A 20,534-nucleotide genomic window follows, 5' to 3' on the forward strand; every position below is an offset into this window, starting at 1 on the left:
AAATCTTGTTCATGATCACCATCACCGTCAAATTTCTAAATGGAAGACACGATGTGGTGCAACATCGTATCCTTTTTTTCAAATTTTCTTAGTCGATAACTCTAAAATTAATTGCTGTTTGAAACTCGATTAGGGTGCGGAGGGAGTTTGCTTGTGGTAACTCTTGTTTGAAACTCTTGATTTCTAGAATTCTCTTTACTTGCTTGGGCTGAAGTACTGTTTGTTCCATGTTATTTTGGACGTACCGTGGTTACCCAATTTTGAATCTGTGGTAAAATAATTGCTATGGAACATTTTGAAGAATTTTTCCCCTCCTTGTTACTGGGTAATGGACTGAGCGAGGGATAAGTTGGTGGAGTTAAAAATGGAAACTTGTAGTGTGTGTTTAACCCCAAACGGCAGTTAAATTAGAAGTTACAAATTTCCATTTCTCATAAAACGTGCATAAAAATGTGTGTCGATTTAACTCGACCTTAAACCAAACACATCCGTAGTGGGCACTATGATGCAAAGCAAGAAGCGATTTTACCATTGAAGGGAAAGGCATTGTGTGTGGTGGCCAGTGGAGCTCAATGTTTGTTTATTTTTCTTCTTCTTCTTCTTCAAGTTGGGCCTAATGTGATGGACTATGACACCTGATAAAACTTGAAACACTTTATATGTATAATCTAATTAAACACCTTCATCTTGATCAAATACTTATAGATCTTTAATCCAAAATAACAACAGTAAGAAAATAGAATCTGTAATATAAGGATGGATAAATAGTATTTAAAGCACAATAATAATAGTATTTAAATATATAAATAATAGTATTTAATAGTTTGTATTTAAAGCACAAAGTACAGGGATAAAAAAATTCTGTACTACAAAACTAGATTAACCCATTTATTCATAAATCTAAAAATATCTCCTTACTGTCCCTTTTTAACACACTTAATTCCTTTGTTAGTCTCTCGGCATTATATTTTGTTCCGTCTTTCAAATTTAAATTTATTTTTTTAATCCTTAAATTTTGGAAATTACTCTTTTTAGCCTTTTCCATGAGTGTGCATCAAACAAAAAATAGTAAATCGATAATGTATGACAATTTTAAAATATAAATTCTAGTACCTAAAAAATAAAAGTCAAATCTTGATACCTAAAAACTATCACAAAATGTAAATTTATTTTTCTCTATTTGACATATACTCGTGGGAGAAACTAAAAATAATTATTCAAAATTCAGAAATTAAAAAAAAAATTAACAGACTAAAAAATAATTTCAAAATTAAGGAACTAAAACAATAATTAAGTCTGTTGTTTAATTATATGTAAAATTTAAATTCACATGTGTGGTCCAACTTAATTTTTCTAATAAGTTTACCTACTTAAAATGTACCGTGTAATATTACACATGATTTTCAGTTTAAATAACGAAAGTAAGATTTTATTCAATAATCCAATTGACTTGTTTATACTTCTAAGTTTTTGACTTGTTTACACCAAAACTTATAAGCAATATCTTATAATAACCACTTTTGAACATAGTTTTTTTTGTTAGGTGGGGGAAAACGAGGAAAAAAAGAAATAAAAAGAAACACAAGACAGCACAGATTAAGACCTTCGGAACCAAGACTTTTTTTTTAAGGAGAAACTAAGGCTTTTTATACATTGATATTTTATACTTCTAAGTAAATATCTTATAATAATTACTTTTATTTATACGTTATTGTTTATACTTCTAAGCAATACCTTATAATAACTACTATTAAACATCGGTTGTTTATACTTCCAAGTAATATCTTATAATAATTACTTTTAAACATTAATTGATTGTTAATACTTCTACGTAACATCTTATAGAATAACTACTTTTTAAGTAAATAAAAAAATTATGAATATATGGTTTAATTAAAGTTTAATATTTGTATTTATTTTATTAAAATATTTTTCATCGTCAATAAAATAATTCAATCTTAATTAAATATTTATAATTTAAAAAATAACGTCATTGTATACATGTACTACACTAGTATTTGTGACGTGCGCAACGTAAGAACAATATTCATTGGTTATCAAGTTATTTATATCATTCATAAAATATATAAAATTTAAAATGTTTTTATAATTTTACTGAGGAAAATAGAAATAGTTCCCTAATATAAAATAATAATACAAAATAAAACTTCTAACACAATCATGATAAAGTTAAAAGATTCAGTAATTCGGATTAAGGAAAAGTATTGGGATAACACATTAATGCACAGAGAAACAAAATGACTCTAAAAAGAAAAATCATTTTCATTGAATTATTGTTTCAAAATACACTTATTCATAAATAATTGTTGGAAACAGAATGAAATTTGATAAATAATTTTTTAGAATGAAAATTGATAATTAATTTGAAATAAATATTTTTTGAATGAAAATTTGAAATAAATATTAATGATCAATTTATTCATAAAATAACTCTGATAGTTCGATTTTATTCCATTATTTTAAAACCGAAATATTTATTAGGAAACAATATGAACGGAAATTAAAATATAATTTATACGATACTAAGTTTAAAAATTATAAATATTGAATGCAAGAAATTTGAATTGATAATAAGAATATCATAATTTATACTGTTTTCTTTTTTATTCAGCTGCAGCCACCCTCTCTTCATCACGTGGTAATGAAAAAATGGATTAATATATTGAATTTGATTTCTGTGTTGTCTTTTCTTATGTTATCTCGTGAAAATACAGTTATATTAATATTTAATGATAATATTTAATTTTAAAAATAATTAAAATTGTACAATTTTAAAAGAACAGTATAAAGAGGGACAATAGAGACGGTAGATCCGTATATATTAAGAGGTGATCATGATAGAGTTAAAACTCTCAGTGTTAGACATGGCACCCATTAAGTGACCAATTAAATTAAGTTCAATTCACATATAATCGATTATGGATGCTCCTCTTCTTACCCCATACAAGATGGGCAACTTCAATCTATCCCATAGGTACCTCTGAAGGAATTAAATTGCCAGTGGCTTAAATATATTAAATTGAATTGTTCTGGTTTTGCAGAGTTGTTTTGGCACCGCTCACCAGACAGAGGTCTAGTTACAACAACGTTCCTGAACCACATCTAATTCTCTACTACTCTCAGAGAACTTCCAACGGAGGCATTCTCATTTCTGAAGCTAATGGCATTTCTGAAACCGCTCAAGGGTACCTACACACTTATTTCAATTCTCTCATTTCTGCTAATTATAATTTGCACCTTCACTCCAGTACTATCACTATACATAATAATAATACATGTCAAGGTATCCACACACACCTGGCATATGGACAAAACAGCAAGTCCAAGCGTGGAAACCCATTGTGGATGCCGTTCATGCCAAAGGTGGTATCTTCTTTTGTCAGATTTGGCACGCTGGAAGGGTTTCAAATTCAGGTTTTTTTGCCCCCTCCCTCAACTTGCTTTATTATAGGAAAATGCTGCATGAAACAGATATATACATAGACAATTCTTGATTTTGTCAAAGCTTTAGTTTTTTTTTTTTGTTTTTTTAATTCCAGTTCAATGATATTTTAACAAGTAGGTTTGTACTGTTTCGTATTATATCCGAATCAGATGGTAATGGTACAATACTACAATTTTATATTGTACGGATAATTTGATGAAAATTGAATTATATTGGGTATCATAATATTTACATACAACTCTTGATTTCTGTCAAATCTCTTTTTATTTAAATTTATCCAACAAAATACTTATTTTCTATATTCTTGCTAATTAGCAGTCCCGTATTGCAGTTTAGAGTTTAAAAATCATACAAGATAATAGTTGATTAGTTGACATTGGAATTGTAAAAAACTCTTTACACTCAATTATAACAGGTTTTGGCAGACAATAGTATGTATGGTTGTTGAATTCAAAAGGAGATGATTCAAGATTTTTGTTGTTGAGTAACTACATTCTGATATTTGTTCAGTTTATCAACCAAATGGGCAAGCACCGATATCTTCTACGGACAAGCTACTCGCACCACAAGGTCGAGGTGATGGCATTGATGAAGTACATTACACACCACCAAGGCGGCTAAGGACAGATGAAATTCCTCATATTGTCAATGACTTCAGACTTGCTGCTAGGAATGCTATCCAAGCTGGTAATTTCCCTTCCCTTTTGCTCCTACAAATGTTCTTTCAAATTGTTTTACAAACTAGACTAGCATACCCGTGGTTGTGCAAATTATAGGTTTTGATGGAGTTGAGATCCATGGGGCTCATGGTTACCTTATTGATCAATTCCTGAAAGATAAGGTGAATGACCGAACAGACCAATATGGTGGATCCCTTGAGAACCGTTGTCGATTTGCTTTGGAAATTGTTGAAGCTCTTGTAGATGAGATAGGGGCGGAAAGAGTTGGAATTAGATTATCACCTTTTTCAGAATATTGTGAGTGTGGAGATTCAAATCCCGAACAGTTGGGGCTGTACATAGTTAATGCCCTCAATAAGTATAGTATTCTCTACTGTCACATGGTGGAACCAAGAATGAAGACTGTTGTAGAAAGAGTTGAATGTCCTCAAAGCCTGGTGCTTATGAGAAAGGCCTTCAATGGCACTTTTATAGCCGCAGGAGGTTATGACAGGCAAGAGGGGATCGATGCCATATCTGAGAACAGGGCTGATCTTGTTGCTTATGGTCGTTTGTTCTTGGCCAATCCAGACTTGCCAAAGAGATTTGCACTCAATGCTCCTCTCAACAAGTATCACCGGGAGACATTCTACACTCATGATCCAGTTGTTGGTTATACTGACTACCCTTTTCATGCTGAAGAATCCAATGTTGTAGCATCTTAGGGTAGAGAGAATGTACTATGCTATGCTAACTACAATAAAAGGTAATTCATAATTTTTCTTTGTTTATTTCATCCATTGCATTCTTTTTTATAGTGTTTACAATGTCTAATACTGATAATGATATTAATTCCGTTGTAACAGAATTGGATTGTGATTTGAAGTGGATTGTGATTTGAAGCTGTCCCCTAACAAGCAACAATGCTAACGGAATTAGGCACTATTGCTGGGTTCCTTTACACTAATCATTCAAGTATGTTGGTTTGGTATGGGTGCGGACTGGTCTGGTGTATACTGTGATTTGTGATGTATGCTGGGGTGGGCTGTTGTTGCTATCAGAGAGGCTCAACTTTTAATAAGCTTTTCTTTCCCTGCAAATTCCTATTTGCAATTTGGTTAAAGATTTTCGTTCTCTTACGTCTCTAGTAAGGTTTTGGATCCAGTTCAGTTGACACATCATCTAAATTGTGAGGTAGAAATAAATCATGTTGAAAGAAAAATACTTTTTTTTGTTTGCGCTCATGGTCGTTGAGGAAGATTAGTTACCGCGTCTAACCATAACTACTTCGAATCAATATCATGATTAATAAAAAAAGAAGAGATGTTTTCGAAATAATAAAAAAAAAGTGTGAAGGGAAGAAAAAAAAAGGAAGGTTTAATTATACAATTTGTCATTTAATTATATTTTAAGGTTCAATTTGGTTCCTCAATTATTTAAAATGAAATAATTATACCTTTCCATCAAATATGTTCATTATTTAACAAAAAATGGTACGTTTTGTATTATTTGTCAATACAATTGATGTAAAGCATTATATTTTTTAAATCGATTGTTTGACAACCAATGTAAAAAGATGTCCTCAAACTTTATCCAAACTCAATCTTTTACATCAAACAATTAATTTAAAAAACACGTTTTATATTAATTGTATTGACAATCGATGTAAATAATATTGATTTTTGTCAAATAATTAATGGATATGATAAAAAGAATATAATTGCTTCATTTTTAAAAAATTGAATGACTAAATTAAACTTTTTAATAATTAAAGAAGCAAATTAAATCTATATATATATAAAAGCCGAAAAGAAACGGCCTTTGATTTTTGACCCACTCAATTTAGTCCGCTTATTTATTTGGGTTGGTCTAAAGTTGTGCAATTTTATTTTGGGCGAAGAGTAAGTCCAGACACTTGGTTATATCCGGTTAAATTTATTTTTTAAAAAAACATTTTATGTTAACTTTCTAAACGAATTTTTTCCCTAAGTTGAGGTGGAATCAAATACGAGTTCCCTGTTAAATCTTAAAAAAAATGGAAAAGGAATAATATTTCCTTAAAAAAGTAGCTATTGACTTATTTGGTAGCTGATTAAATTCTATAAACTGTATAGATAATAAATGATTTTTTTTTATGCAAATCCACATCTTGTGAAACGGCAATATCATATTAGATTTTTGTAACAAAGGTAACGCTTGACGTACAAATAGAATGGAAAAAATATTTTTCTTTACTTGATTTATTTTTTTCTTAATTTTGATATTTTAATAAAATATATTTATATATTACGTGTCGTCTTATTGAAACCCATTTTTAAAATTTCACCGAAGAGGCAATGTCCTATTCTGTGGACAAAATTAAAAGAAAAAGGGCTTATTTAGTTGGGTTTGACTTCTCTAAAATGAATAGAAAAAAATAAAATTAAGAAAAATAACTTCACTAAAAGTGATCATCAAAAATATTAATCATTAATGAAATTAGTAATTATTTTATATGATATTATGATGACAAAAAATAAAATAAAATAGATCGTTGTCTGATCCAAAAATAATTGGTATCTGAATGGGCCATGTTATTTTATTTCTTTCTATTTTTGGTTTCTTGAGTTGAGTTTTGATCTTTGATATATTTCATATTGAATATTTCTTGATTTTGAATTCAAAGGTTCTAATCAAGAACTAAAGAAGAACAAGAGTGGTAAAAGGTAAGAATGCATATTATAAAAGAAAAAGCCTTGAAAGAATAATATAGAAGTGAACTTAGATAAACACTAAGTTTGAGTGGTGAGGTCTTATTCTGTTTATTACTTATGCACTAACTTTACTTGTAGGTATGGCTTCTACAAGTTGAGATGTTATTCCATCATTTTCAAAAACTGCAAGGCTCATCGCGGAGACGATTAAACTTGATGATCAAATGAGAAGAATGAGTTATGAAGATGAAGAAAGGATGGAGAGAATGAGAAAGGAGAATGAGGAGAGTTTGTGAAGAATATACAGAAATAATGAAGCTTTAAGTGTGAGGATCGAAAATTTAGAGCAAAAAAGAAAGGACAGATAATCTAATTCTTCTCATGGAGAAGATGAAAAGTATGAAGAGGATGAGGGAGAAAGGAGGAATGAGAGGTATAGGAAAAGAATAAATCATAGAAGATATGGAGGTAGGCAAAGAGAGAAAGGGATTAAGGGAGTGAAGGTGAAGATTCCCACTTTTAAAGGGGCTTGTTTGTGCTCACAGTCGCTGACGAAGATTAGTCATCGCTATTGCGCACCCAACGTTTTTCTTGTACATCCAACAATTTTTTGTTTTTTTTTTCTTTCAAAATTATCCCTTTTGAGAAACATACGGATTGCAAATCCGCATGAAGGATTCATATGGATATAGATTCACAGTCCATAACGACGAATCCATAAGGCCATTACCTTCTCCACCTCCTCTTCACCAACTTCGCTACACCACCTCTACCACGCTGCAACATCGTCACCGCCCTTTGCTCCAACCTTTGACACACCGCCACCTCCCTCTTGTCTCGCCTAGTGGCATCGCCGCGCTAGCTCCTTCATTGTCGCGCGAGGTCATTGCCCCCTCCTTCATTGTCGTGCGAGCGCCTCCTCCTCACACCTCGCCGCATTGCACCTCTCTTTGCTCCTCCCCCTCACGCCGCCCATGTACTTCATCGTCGCCAAGTTTGCCGTGAAGGTCAATGGCCTTACGGATTGTGAATCCATAATAACCTTACGGATTGACAATTCGTATAAGTTATACATAAGGGTGTTTTTGATTTTTAATCCTAAATGTTGGGTGTAGAAGAACAAATGCTGGGTGTTGGAAGAAAAACCCTTTATTATTTGATCACAAGTGGGTGAAGAAGAATGTTCGCCAACCAACACCCTTAGCCAATGGTTCTTGTTCTTGAAATTAATTAAGTGCAGTAAGATTTTTAAAAAATATACTTAGAATGAACATGTATTCACTTACTTATATACTAAAATTAAAATTTTTACAGCTCAATCCAACCTATTTATCGAACTAACAAGATTGCCGAGAAAGTCTTACATACACGCAACCTCAATATGTCGCTATTGCTCGACACCTCATCAAAATAAAAAAATAAAACTTAATTTATAGAATCTAAAGTTAAAAGCATGTGAGTGTCAACTGCCAACATGAACTTCTCAACCATCAATCTTCCAAAGCCATGAACTTCTCTGGAATCGGCGTTCAATTCGAACAAACATTCACTAAATTGCTGCAAGTATCTAGAAAATTTGGCAAACAATTCATAAATGGGAATATTCGAATTCGGAAAGCATAGAGAAGATTTCATCTGGAATCCCACAATTCAGAGAATAACCACATAATTATTTAAATCCACACGCAAGCAAGAACAAAACAATGATACATCACGCAAGTCTCAACAATTTAAAGACTCAGCTCCGAATTGAGAGTCACCGGCACCGAATCGAGAGTCCATTCTAGAAACTCGTCGGCACACAGATCTTGACACCCTAACCTTTGAGCGTCACCTGATTCTGCTCTTCCACCATTTTTTCTTTGTTTCATTCATCTTGTTGTTACCGCTTCGTAACGACCTTGGTGCCTTTGAATTTTGGAAACAGTGCCTTTAGGGATGCATCAAGCTCACACCCATCTGAATCTCACGTGCCTTCATTTATTTATTTTTAATTATAATGAGGTATCATGTTTGAGTGGTTGTGTACAACAAGTGTTGGATTTGCATCAAACTGAGTCTAATTTTGACACCCTAGTTCAATAAATGCAGGTCATATTAAAAGTAGGTTGTGACCCATATCAACTTATAATATATTCTGGATTTGCAACTCTGGATTTTGGGAAAGATTAGTACCAAACTACTTTCCACGTCCCCATAGTTAATTTCACAGTTTTTGCTGCCTAAGATTCTTGGTAAAAGACAAAAATAATTCTGTATCATTCTTGCTAATTCAATAGTTTTTTCAATAACTTCCTTTCACTAATAAATGTTTTGAATCTAAGATTACCGAGTCACCTAAATTTTGTAGTTTTGTACTTATACCTAAATTTCAGGTAACTATATATGAATCGTTGGGGCCACTGACGCCTCCTGTGGGTTACTGTATTGTTGAGCTTGTAGTTATAATTTGTCGGGGAAAAATAAAACCTTAAAGCTAAAATTAGTTCAGTGGTCCAATAATGCATTTAAGATTTTACCCACCAGCAATAAATTTTTACCAGCTCATTGGTAGAGAAGAACTCTAGCCACGAGTGAACAAAGATATGGAGCCAGAAGAATACATATATACACTTACTTGAGCTGGGAACAAGAAACTTAAAGGCAACACAAACTGGACAAGCAAAATCATTATATAATTATGATAAATGATTTACCTGCTTTTGCAGTTGGCGCAATGGGGAAGTGCGGTTGAACTACTCTAATAAAATTGTTACCAAAAACTACACCACTTTGCCCGGCCATATTTTCCTAATTATGACAACCTTTTTCACCTTGTATACTTGTAATCAAAACTCTATGGCAGCCTAGGAACTACATAGATTTTCATCACCCTAGTCTCTAGCACTTATACTTTTCTGATTAAAATATAAGTTATTGGTCGTTTCTACAGTGAGCAATGTAGATTTTATATTTTATCTTTTAATTGGTCACACGTTAAAAAAATCTAAAAAGGGAAAATAGACGAGAGGTAGATTCTTCCTTTAACCTTGTATCGAAAAACAAATATAAAGAATGTGTTTATACAAGTGAGAGGTCTACATCAGAGTATACCATTGTACAATTTGCTTGTATTAATGTCTTTCCTCTTTAATGCAAAAGATAGTGACCGATGAGGATAGCTTTGTCACATTTTGAATTACTAAAGTGTACCCCAAACCCAAAATCCATTCTATGGTAAGGCTAGAAAGAAGAAAAAGAGCCCAATGGGATGGGGTCTCCCTCTCAAAGCAGGTAAAGCAAAGAAAGAATCAAACTAGAAGACAGTAAGAGAGAGAGAGAAGAAAAATTCATTGCTGCGGCCTTTGACTGCCTCGATAATTTTACCACCGATTTTACAAGGTAGGTAATTTAAAAAGACAAAAAGCAAAAGCAAGAAGCAGATCTTCTTGCAGTTCTTTTTGGTTTTTTGTGACCTTTTAATATGTAGGTGTAAACATCAACTATTTTCGGGGAAGATAACCTAAATTTTATAGTATGATTAAGTGAGTGTTTGGTGTATTGTTGGAAGACCCCTCAAACGTCAAACGTGGATGAATCAAAAGTTATAAATTTTCTTACAAAAACATGTATAAGAACGTGTGTCTGTTAAACTTAATCTTAAATCAAACACACACTAACACATGTTACTATGTATTTTGCTCACAAACATGAAATAAGTGAAGCACGCTCTAATATATGTTGATTAAGGACGAAAATTGTTGGTATTAGTACAAATTTATTATGTATTATCATATTATTATCTAGTGCTAATCTAATAAGAGAAATGATAGTAACCCAATTTTTTTATCACACTTTTTCATACCGTTTAAACTATTTTAGAATCATATTTAATGTGATTTTTCACATTTTGGCTGAAGCTATTAGTTTTGCTTCTACTTTTTTTCCTGTATGACTTGATAAATTGCATCATCGAAATATATCTAAATTCACCTTTTTATTATTAGCTTAAATTTATTAATAATCACAAAATTATATGAAACTTATTTCTTATTTAATCAATTCTACTTATAAATTCATAGTTTTTAAATAAAAAGAGTGTACTGGAAGAACTCAAAGAACTATGACAGAGAGCTAGCACTCCTTATCAATACCCCCAGGAGGTAGGGGTGGAATTGAACGGATCTTTATTAAGCTTTTGGTTTTGGACTAAACTTTGATCATGTTGCAGTATTTTTTGTGTTTTTTAAATTTAAATTGTAGTTTTATTCAAGATAATCAGGACATTCTAGGTTGGTTTGAGTTACGGATGTGAAATTTTGATTTTAATTAGAAAAAAATACTAAAATTATGTTGAATTTTTATCTTTTGCTGAATTACAACGGCTGGAAGACAGAAATATTAGCTTTGTGATTACAATTCTAAAACACCAACTTGTGTTAGTCCGTTATGATGAATACCTTCATGAGAGTACCAGCAATGAATACTATGGTCCTATGTTCCAACCAGTCAATGTTTTACAATTATTTGTTTAATTGTGACCAATTAATGCTTTCCGAGCATAAAACCTCAATCCTTTTCGTCATCAAGATATATTTATCTTAATTCTTACATTAACAGTAAAACTCCCATTTTGCCCCTTTCTTTTTTCATAGTTTCAAATTCTACCACAAATACAAAAAAAGGTTTGGTGCAATACCGTGAGGTTGATTCAAACCTCTGCGTTCAATTAAACTAACACTTGATGACAGTACGAATATTTCTATTCCTTTCTGTTGTGAAAAAAAGTATCATAGTTTCTTTTAAGATGTGCTTAGTGCTGCTCTTTTTTATATCGTTATCATAGTCATTTCCCATATTCATATTTCCATGTAGAATTCTCTTTTTTAAGATCCTATAATAGTTGGTACTCTCTTCAAACATTTAGTTACACATGACAGGCTATACTCCTGAAAATTCATACAAAATCACTCATTTCTTCTTTTTTGGTTAAATATTTGTCATTTTGTCTCAGAGTTCAAAACAAATTAAATGATATTTATAAATAGAAGAGTCATAAATTCAAAATGTCAACATATTTTTGAACAAATAAATTAGTTAAATTAAGTTTACTGGCTTATTCAGTTTGTATATTTAAACAAGAACCGCATATGATATTAGAAATCATGCATATATATCTTACAGAAAACACTAAAGGGTCTAATTCATTTGATCCAACAAAATATATAAATATTATAAATTTTTTGATATTGTGTTTAATTTTTAAAAATAAAAAAAACTAAGAGAAGACTTAAATCTAAAATAAAATAAAAAATGGAAATGAAAAACAAGAAAGAGAGAGTCAATATTAGGCATGAGGCGAAGCGAAAAATGACAACTTACAAGATAAATTAAAGAAGATTGTGAAAAGTGTTAAAACATTTTTAAACAAATGTCATCTAAACTAAGTGTATTTTTGGCTGTGCAGTACAAAGACAAAAAACCACATAAAAACTTTTGGCAAGATGAAAGTGATAAGAAGTTACTTCATTGTAAACATGAAAACTTAAGAGAGTTTCCTTCACCTCGCAACAAAAACTAACATTTGCCAACTCTATTAGCACATATTTTTCCTCACTTTTGGACAAAAGACCACACACAAATTCTAATAATTCACACGAAAGAAATACTATTCTCCTACTCATTTTATATATATATATATATATATATATATATATATATATATATATATAATATAATATAATATAATATGACTTGAATACTTAATAAATATTCTTTGTTTTTTTACTGACAAATGTTAGTTTTTTAAGTAAAGAGGATTAAATCTGTAATCTTTCACTTTTTTTTTCTTTAACCAAACTGGCTTTATTTTCTGTTTAAAATAAGTCAATCTTAGGTTTAATCTATTTTTTAACCCATGCCAATTTGATGGTTGGATATTAAACACTTTAACGAATCTTTCATTTAAATGTCACGCCAAAAAATATATAAAAAAAACAACTAAAATCACATGAAATTAATGCGATAGAAAAAATTTCTTGGCATGTCTCTCTTACTGAGAATGATGCATCAATAAATTGCGCATCCAAATATCACCCTTTTTCATCATATCCTTATTGAATAAAAGGTTGATTCAAGGTTACATAAGACTGAAGAATATGCCGTTGTGTCTTGTAGGTTGTCAATACTCAATACTCAAAGATGGAAGGCAAATAGATGAAGACTCTGCACATCCGAAATTGTGGGACCACTTCTGTTTTGCTTTAGATAGATGCAATTACCATATGTGGCCCAAATCTCTTTAGTCTTTGCTACCCAATTCTTCCCTTTACAAGCTAATTTGGACTATTCAAATGCCCCCTTTTTCTTCCTTGCTGCCTCAAATCATTCCAAAGAGCCACATTAACGACGCATAAACGCAACCATAGTCTTAAATTCCCGCAAAAAAAAGAAAAGTAGATCACATCATCACCTACACTATTCCGTGAAGGTAAGAATAGAGTCATGTTAGTGACTCCATCCATTCATAAATAGATAGTATATTATATTCTCCACCCATTATTTTATTTTTAATTTTCTAATGACTAAAATAGATCATTTTATACAAGTTTATAATTTATGCAACATTTTAACATAAAGAGAATATTATGTTTGCTGATAAGATAACTTGATTTGATCGCTATGGAAGTCCACTCACTACTCATGTCTTTGAAAAATTCACAAGGCAAAAGAGGGTTTTTTTTTTTTTTTTTTTTTTACAGAAATGGGTTTTTTTTTTTAAAATTACAAGTGTGGATAAATTTTGAAAATATTAAGATATGGGTTCATAAAGAGAAAATCGTATTTTAAAACACCGCTTCAAAAACAATTATTTTTTTAAAAATCAATATTGAAGTCATATTTTAAAACACGACTTTAAATATATTTTTTTATAAAAATTGTATTATCAGAAATTACTTTAGTGTTATTTTATTTTATTTTTTTACAAAATAATGAAGTTGTAAATATAAGTATGACTTTAGTCTTATTTTTTTAAAAAAATATTGAAATCATGATTACAATCACGACTTTAATTTTTTTTTAAAAAAATATTGAGTTTTTTTTAAAAAAAATTAAAGTCATCTTTTTTATCTTTTAAACAAAAAATATGACTGTTTAAAGTCCTATTTTAAAATAGGACTTTCTTTATATGAAATCATATTTTAAAACACGACTTATTCAAATTTATAGTATTTTTAAAATTTATCCATTTGTGTAAATTTTTTTTAAAAAATTACCCATTAATGTAAAAAAAAAAACCCAAAAATGGGGTTCCAGTTGGCCTCCCCATTTTGTGCTTTGATCCTACTTGCTTCAACCAAGTAGCTTTTATTTGCATTTATTTGATTCTCGACGATTTAATTTTTCGCTCGGATTTGATTGGACCCATTTTATTTGTACTTATCCCACCAGACTAGACTATCACTATTCTTGCATCAGTTCCTGAAATTCTGAATTTTGGAAATTGAAGCTAAATGGTTGTTAAACTAGTTAAACCTTTGACTCGTATTAATTTTGTCATATTATAGATGTTTGTTCGGCTTAAGGTGTCAAAAAAGCCCCAATATTCTCTAGCTATGTTGTGACAGACAGTGCTTAGTGGAGGCTTATATATATATATATATGGAGTTGTTTTAAGAATTTATTTTGGACGGTGGGATTGTAAGATGGATGGAAACGGAATCCCTTTCTTTCCTTTTCATTTTTTTATAATAAAAATAATAATGATAATATGCTCCAAATAGCAGTATTGCGCCGTCAGCTAAATATATTTAAAATAGTTTTGATAATCAAGTACTTGAGTTGAGGCCCAACAATCATGAATGAGGATTAGACAAAAGTCAAGTTTAATTGACAAAAAAATAATCTTGAAGCTGAAGGGTTAGGCATGTTGAAGTGGCCAATGGAGGGAGTTCATTATTATTTGAGATGCATGGACTATTGAACTGCTTGGGCGGCGCCTGTGACGGTAAAGAAAAACAATCACAAAATTATACATTTTTTGAATGGAGCCTCCCTCCCAATGCATAAATTACTCAAGACTAATCCCATACAAGTATACTTGTATTTTTTCTTTTGGTTAAACTCAATCCTCATTATACAAGTTTTTATCAATAAAAAAAGACTAATGCATTACATATATACTCCAGCTCATACAAAATTGGTGATGGGTTATAGGAACATCTTTAATGGGTTCTTGAGCTGGACTTTTAAACTCAAGAACTTGTATCCATAAGATGGGAAATATGAGAAAGACAAAAATCGATTTTTTGGAGGGATTGATTCACATACCCAAAATGGGATACTGCAATTTTATTTTTGTTTTAGAGCTGTGATATCATATCACTCATAATAAGCAAACATAAAATACAAGTATACTTGTGTTACAAACATTCTTTGTCCAACAAAAGACGAAACAAAATAAATATACACACATAGATCATAGATGGATATCTAGTCCAAATAAATACATATATTCAGAACCACCCTTTTTATCTTTTTCCTCGTTCAACTGCTTTTGCTTTGGTTGGAAGACCAAAACGGGAAGAAAGATTACAGCGATAAGATACTGCTAGATCTCACTCACTTTGCTGACCAGGGGCAGCCTTTGTTCATCTGACCGGAACGAAACGACCTGCCCGTTGCCCCCTTCATGTTTGCCTTGTCTTCAACTGAGGTTACCATTTAAATAAAGAAAACAATTACTATTATTTTTAATTGAATAATAGCAATAAAGAGCTCTTCTCTCTACACTCTACACACTCACTGCGCTTTATTCTGTTCAAATTCGATACTTTGCTGTTGTTGCAGAGAACGAGGCACTATGTTTCCAAGAGAGAGAAACACTGCTTGAAGCTCTCTCTCTCTCTCTCTCTCTCTCTCTCTCTCTCTCTCTCTCTTTGTTTGCCTGTCGCAGCATTGTCTTGTTCCACTTCAGAGTCACATCTCACTTCCACGCATTAAAGACTTAAAAGGGTTGCTTCTCTTTCTAGTTGGTTACTTGCATATTTACGGGGACTTTGTTTCCTTCTTCTTCTTACATTTTTAAGAGTGAAACACATTCACCTATTTTGCTGCTTCTTTGATTCTTTGTTGCTCTCAAGTTGAAAAGCTTAGCACCCGGATGCGAGCCTGTTCTTGTTTCTACACACTCAAACAAAGAGAGAGAGGCTGAAAATCGGAGAAAGGGGTTTCACAAGAAAGAGAATTTTGTTTCTAATTGTTGAGTAGCTCTTGGAGTACAACATAGCATACTTGAGGAGCTGTATGAGGTAGAAGATTAACAATGAGAGATGAGAATTCCAAGAAAAGCAAGGTTTTTCTTTTTCACACTCTTGACTCAATTCTGCTCCTGCTGAAAGATGATTTCTTTTTTCTTCTTTCTTTTATTTTTTGTTGTTCTCCTGAGAAATGAAATTCAACATTTTGCGTCTTCCAATTTTTGGCAATTTCTTGACTGCTTTGTTGTGTATTTTGTTTGTTCTTGTGAAGCTCTCATGGTCGAAGAGAATGGTCAGAAAGTTCTTCAATGTCAAAAGCAAAGCTGAGGACTCCTACCAGTCAAATGGTGTTGCTTATGGAGGTGGGTGTCTTTGTTTTGTTCTATTCAAAAATTTCACTTTTTATGAGTGGTCTTCTTCAACAAAAATTGGCTACCAACATGCATTAGCTTCAATCCAATGAGATGATGCAAAACAATTGTGGTGGAGAAATTGAGGGAAGTAAAAAAAAAAACTAAAAAAGAGCAAGCTTATTTGAAACTCTTGTTAGTTAATATCGTTTTTGGCTGCTTTTACCATTTTTATTCACCAAGTTTTTCTTGTGAATTATAATTTGATGCACCGAACCCATTTCCTTCTCCAGGAGGTGACGTAGAATACAGAAGCAGGAACAGCAGCTTCTCTGAGAGGGAGATCAAAAAGAGCAAAACAGGTACACAATTACCCAGAATCATTACCTGTTTGATTTTATTTTATTTTCCTTTTAGTCTAACATTTAGACAAAAATGTTTACAACCCCTCATTGTAACATGCAGACAAGTTTAGCAGGAACACGGAGCAGGTTAGGCGAGGAAGAGTGAGTCTCGACCATCCTCGAATTATTGATGTTCATAACTATAGGTATGCTACTTCTGTGACTTTACTTTTTCACCAGGAAAAAAAAATCTTGCTTTGATGAGTTCAATTTCTCATGAGTGCTTCTCTTACTTTATGAGCAGCATTTTTGTTGCTTCATGGAATGTGGCTGGAAGATCCCCACCAAGTAATTTGAGTATAGATGATTGGCTTCATGCCTCGCCACCGGCAGATATTTATGTTCTTGGGTAGGCTTTGGTACTTCTTAACATCTTTTCTTTTCCAAGCAAACTTAGTACCAGTAGTGGTTACTAATGAAAAGTTTGTGTTACAGATTTCAAGAGATAGTTCCCTTGAATGCTGGTAATATCTTGGGCGCAGAAGACAACGGACCTGCCAAAAAATGGCTAGCTCTCATTGGAAAGACCTTAAACAACCTTCCGGGTACTAGTGGAGGTGGTGGGTATTATACACCATCTCCAATCCCTCAGCCAGTGGTAGAAATAAATGCAGATTTTGAGGGATCCGCTAGGCAAAAAAATTCATCATTCTTCCATCGCCGGTCGTTCCAGACAACTTCTAGCGGCTGGGGATTGGACAATGATTCTTCAACTATGCAGCCGCGACTAGATCGAAGATTCAGCGTCTGTGATCGTGTGATTTTTGGTCACAGGAAAAGTGACTTTGATCCCAGCTATAGATGGGGTTATAGGCCTAGTGACTATTCCAGGGCAAGTGACTACTCCAGACCCAGTGACTATTCAAGATGGGGTTCATCTGATGATGACAATGGCCTTGGAGACTCGCCAAGCACAGTCTCACCACTGTCTTATGGTGGACCTGCCTCTGCTGAAGATGGATATGGAATGCCAGGGCGTTCCAGGTACTGCCTTGTTGCAAGTAAGCAAATGGTAGGAATATTTCTAACCATATGGGTGAGAAGTGAATTGAAAGATCATGTGCGAAACATGAAAGTATCCTGTGTTGGCAGAGGATTGATGGGCTATCTTGGAAATAAGGTAAATTTTAAATTGCTCACCATTGCCCTTACTTTTGCTTTGATATATTCATGGCAGAATTGCTGATTACTTGAAATTGGTTTACATAAGAGAGTTACTCTGCTTTCATTTTCAGGGATCCATCTCAATTAGCATGTCTCTACATGAAACAAGCTTTTGCTTCATTTGTAGCCACTTAACCTCAGGACAAAAGGAGGGTGATGAATTAAGAAGAAATTCTGATGTGATGGAGATTCTTAAGAAGACAAGGTTTCCACGTGTACATGATGCTGACAATGAGAAGTCTCCCGAGACAATACTCGAGCATGAGTATGAATTTACTTGCATACATCTTAGTATAACTAATACTCTTAACATGTTTATGTAATTTGAGGCCCTCCTTGCATTTTCCTGTTTTGCATTACATGTTCTAATTTTGGATGCATTTATTTTAGTCGAATTATATGGCTTGGAGACTTGAATTATCGGATTGCCCTCTCCTACCGTTCTGCTAAGGCACTTGTTGAGATGCAAAACTGGAGAGCATTGTTGGAGAATGACCAGGTACGCCTATATAACTCTTTTCTTTTAATTTCTAATTTTCTATCTTTTAACTTCAACTGGATTGCTGTCAAACAGAAACAATCAATGTTAATATCTATCTATATTGGCATTCATGGCAGTTGAGAATAGAGCAGAAGAGAGGCCGTGCATTTGTGGGATGGAATGAAGGGAAGATTTATTTCCCTCCAACATACAAGTATTCAACTAATTCAGATAGGTATGCAGGAGATGATATGCACCCAAAGGAGAAAAGGCGAACACCTGCTTGGTAAGATCATCTTCTGTCACCCAACCAAAGCAATAGGAATTTAGCAGAAACACCCCAACCCCATAAATGCTAAATTCAGGCAACTATGATATGATTTTGATGAATTGTGTCAACTTATGTCAATGTAAATATTTTTTCTTTGTATAGGTGTGACCGTATTTTGTGGTATGGAGAAGGTCTCCATCAATTATCTTACGTCCGTGGAGAATCAAGGTTTTCAGACCACAGACCGGTTTATGGCATATTTTGGGCTGAGGTTGAGTCAAGTCATGGAAGACTGAAGAAGAGTATGAGCTGTTCTCGGAACAGAATTGAGGTGGAGGAACTCTTGCCATATTCCCACGGATATACTGAACTAAGTTTTTTCTAATGGAATGAGGACTAGCTATGGGATTTCAGGTACATTCTCTATACCTTATGCATATACTCACAATTCCAAAAATACAAGATTCTTGCTTGTATGGCAAACTTAGGTACCTGAAATGATTTTTTTTTTTAAGTTCATGCACATGGGTATGAATACAAATGGAAAGCATTGCCCCCCTCCCCCTCTCCTCATAGAACTCATGGGGCCTTTTTTTCTTATTTTATTATTGGCTAGACCACAAGTACAAGATTCAGAAGCTTTAACTGAGCTATATTATATCTGAGCATAATAGACTGGATACTGATATGTTCTATGCCACTAGTTGTACACTTGTACCTTTCTTTTCTAGATACACAAACTGATTTCATCAATCCGTTAGTCAAAATAATCAGAATATGTTCACTGCATAGTCTGATTAGTCTATTTCTCAATCTTTTCTGCTTTAATGTCCTTCTTTTCCCCCTCTTATTGTCATCACAATTATTTCCCCCCTCTTATTGTCATCACAATTATTTCCCCCCCCCTCTGAATACGAAATCTTATGTGCATGCACCTATAACTGTTCAGCACCTGGTCAACAAGAGGGAGTCACCTCACTTTGAAGAATTTTATCCGTGGAGACTGATAGAGACAACCCATTTCCCACATACCGAAAAAGGTTAGTTTAGTTTTTTTTTTTTTCTCTTTCATGCTTTTCTTGGTTCTGCTTTTGGTCTCAACAACCTCCTTTGTCCAATTTTAACTTTACTTTTTCATTGTAAGGTGCTAACATGTAATTTTGCTATACAGCCATGCTATGCCATGCCTAACACATGATCAGTACACAGTTCCTCATCATCATCTCGTTAGCCACTGTGCAAGTGTGCATTGTTTGATAGCCAATTAACAAACACTCAACTTTACAATGTCTCAAAACTCCGTACTTCATTGGCAGTCTTGCACAATCATTAGGTACTACATTTTTCTTTTCTTATTAACGTTGGCTTCTGTTTCTATAAATTCCTACTAGTGATACGCACGCCGCACGCATACTCATGATCAGAGTTTTTTATTTTTTCTTTTGTGCAGGAGGCGGAAGGAGACCATTTTTTATTTAATTAATCATTCTTTAATTGTTTTTGGAGAATATTCATGATGACTGAATGAAGCTGAAAAGATCGTCAAAATAATCATTAGGGTACTAACTCTTTTTTTTTGGTTTTAAGTGCAGAGAAAATGAGAATTTTGATTATACTCCACTTATTGATTGCTACAGTGATGAAAAAGAAATTGTACAAAAAAAATCTTGTTAATTAATGATAGAATTCCAGAGCCTCCACTCCTTAGTTCCTGACTCTGTCCACATGATTAATAATTTTACTGATAAAGGGTCTTTGATATCAAATAATTCTCCTTTCCTGCTGCGCGCTCTTCTTTTTATTGTTG

At 32.8% G+C, this 20,534-nt stretch overlaps 2 protein-coding genes and 1 long non-coding RNA gene across 5 annotated transcripts; 2 read left to right on the forward strand and 1 right to left on the reverse strand.

The window, feature by feature from the left end:
• The first annotated feature begins 2,835 nt into the window (after positions 1 to 2,835).
• Positions 2,836 to 5,364, forward strand: LOC100791440 (putative 12-oxophytodienoate reductase 11). The gene is made up of 6 exons (XM_003537570.5): positions 2,836 to 2,995; positions 3,063 to 3,206; positions 3,305 to 3,435; positions 3,977 to 4,153; positions 4,243 to 4,891; positions 4,992 to 5,364. The coding sequence occupies exons 1-5, from the start codon at positions 2,940 to 2,942 to the stop codon at positions 4,848 to 4,850; spliced, it is 1,116 nt and encodes a 371-aa protein (XP_003537618.1). The 5' UTR covers positions 2,836 to 2,939; the 3' UTR covers positions 4,851 to 4,891; positions 4,992 to 5,364.
• Positions 5,365 to 8,079: 2,715 nt separating this feature from the next.
• LOC106795153 (uncharacterized) lies at positions 8,080 to 9,680 on the reverse strand. Of its 2 annotated transcripts, none has more exons than XR_001383398.3 (2): positions 9,515 to 9,680; positions 8,080 to 8,385 (listed from the first exon to the last, which is right to left on the reverse strand). It is a non-coding gene; the product is annotated as an uncharacterized lncRNA (long non-coding RNA). The 2 variants fall into 2 exon arrangements; XR_005887060.1 differs by having other exon boundaries at positions 8,080 to 8,891.
• Positions 9,681 to 15,135: 5,455 nt separating this feature from the next.
• On the forward strand, positions 15,136 to 20,425 carry LOC100794059 (type IV inositol polyphosphate 5-phosphatase 7). 2 transcript variants are annotated; one of them, XM_006590347.4, is made up of 15 exons: positions 15,136 to 15,513; positions 15,648 to 15,812; positions 15,941 to 16,152; positions 16,329 to 16,419; positions 16,701 to 16,769; positions 16,873 to 16,957; positions 17,056 to 17,160; positions 17,247 to 17,931; positions 18,047 to 18,240; positions 18,366 to 18,474; positions 18,594 to 18,742; positions 18,890 to 19,141; positions 19,677 to 19,767; positions 19,899 to 20,060; positions 20,178 to 20,425. In XM_006590347.4, the coding sequence occupies exons 3-12, from the start codon at positions 16,123 to 16,125 to the stop codon at positions 19,110 to 19,112; spliced, it is 1,740 nt and encodes a 579-aa protein (XP_006590410.1). In that variant the 5' UTR covers positions 15,136 to 15,513; positions 15,648 to 15,812; positions 15,941 to 16,122; the 3' UTR covers positions 19,113 to 19,141; positions 19,677 to 19,767; positions 19,899 to 20,060; positions 20,178 to 20,425. The 2 variants fall into 2 exon arrangements, with proteins under 2 accessions (XP_006590410.1, XP_003537623.1); XM_003537575.5 differs by having other exon boundaries at positions 15,648 to 16,152.
• Positions 20,426 to 20,534: the final 109 nt, after the last annotated feature.

This window comes from Glycine max, chromosome 11 (genome assembly GCF_000004515.6).
Source record: "Glycine max cultivar Williams 82 chromosome 11, Glycine_max_v4.0, whole genome shotgun sequence".
Taxonomy (NCBI): domain Eukaryota; kingdom Viridiplantae; phylum Streptophyta; class Magnoliopsida; order Fabales; family Fabaceae; genus Glycine; species Glycine max.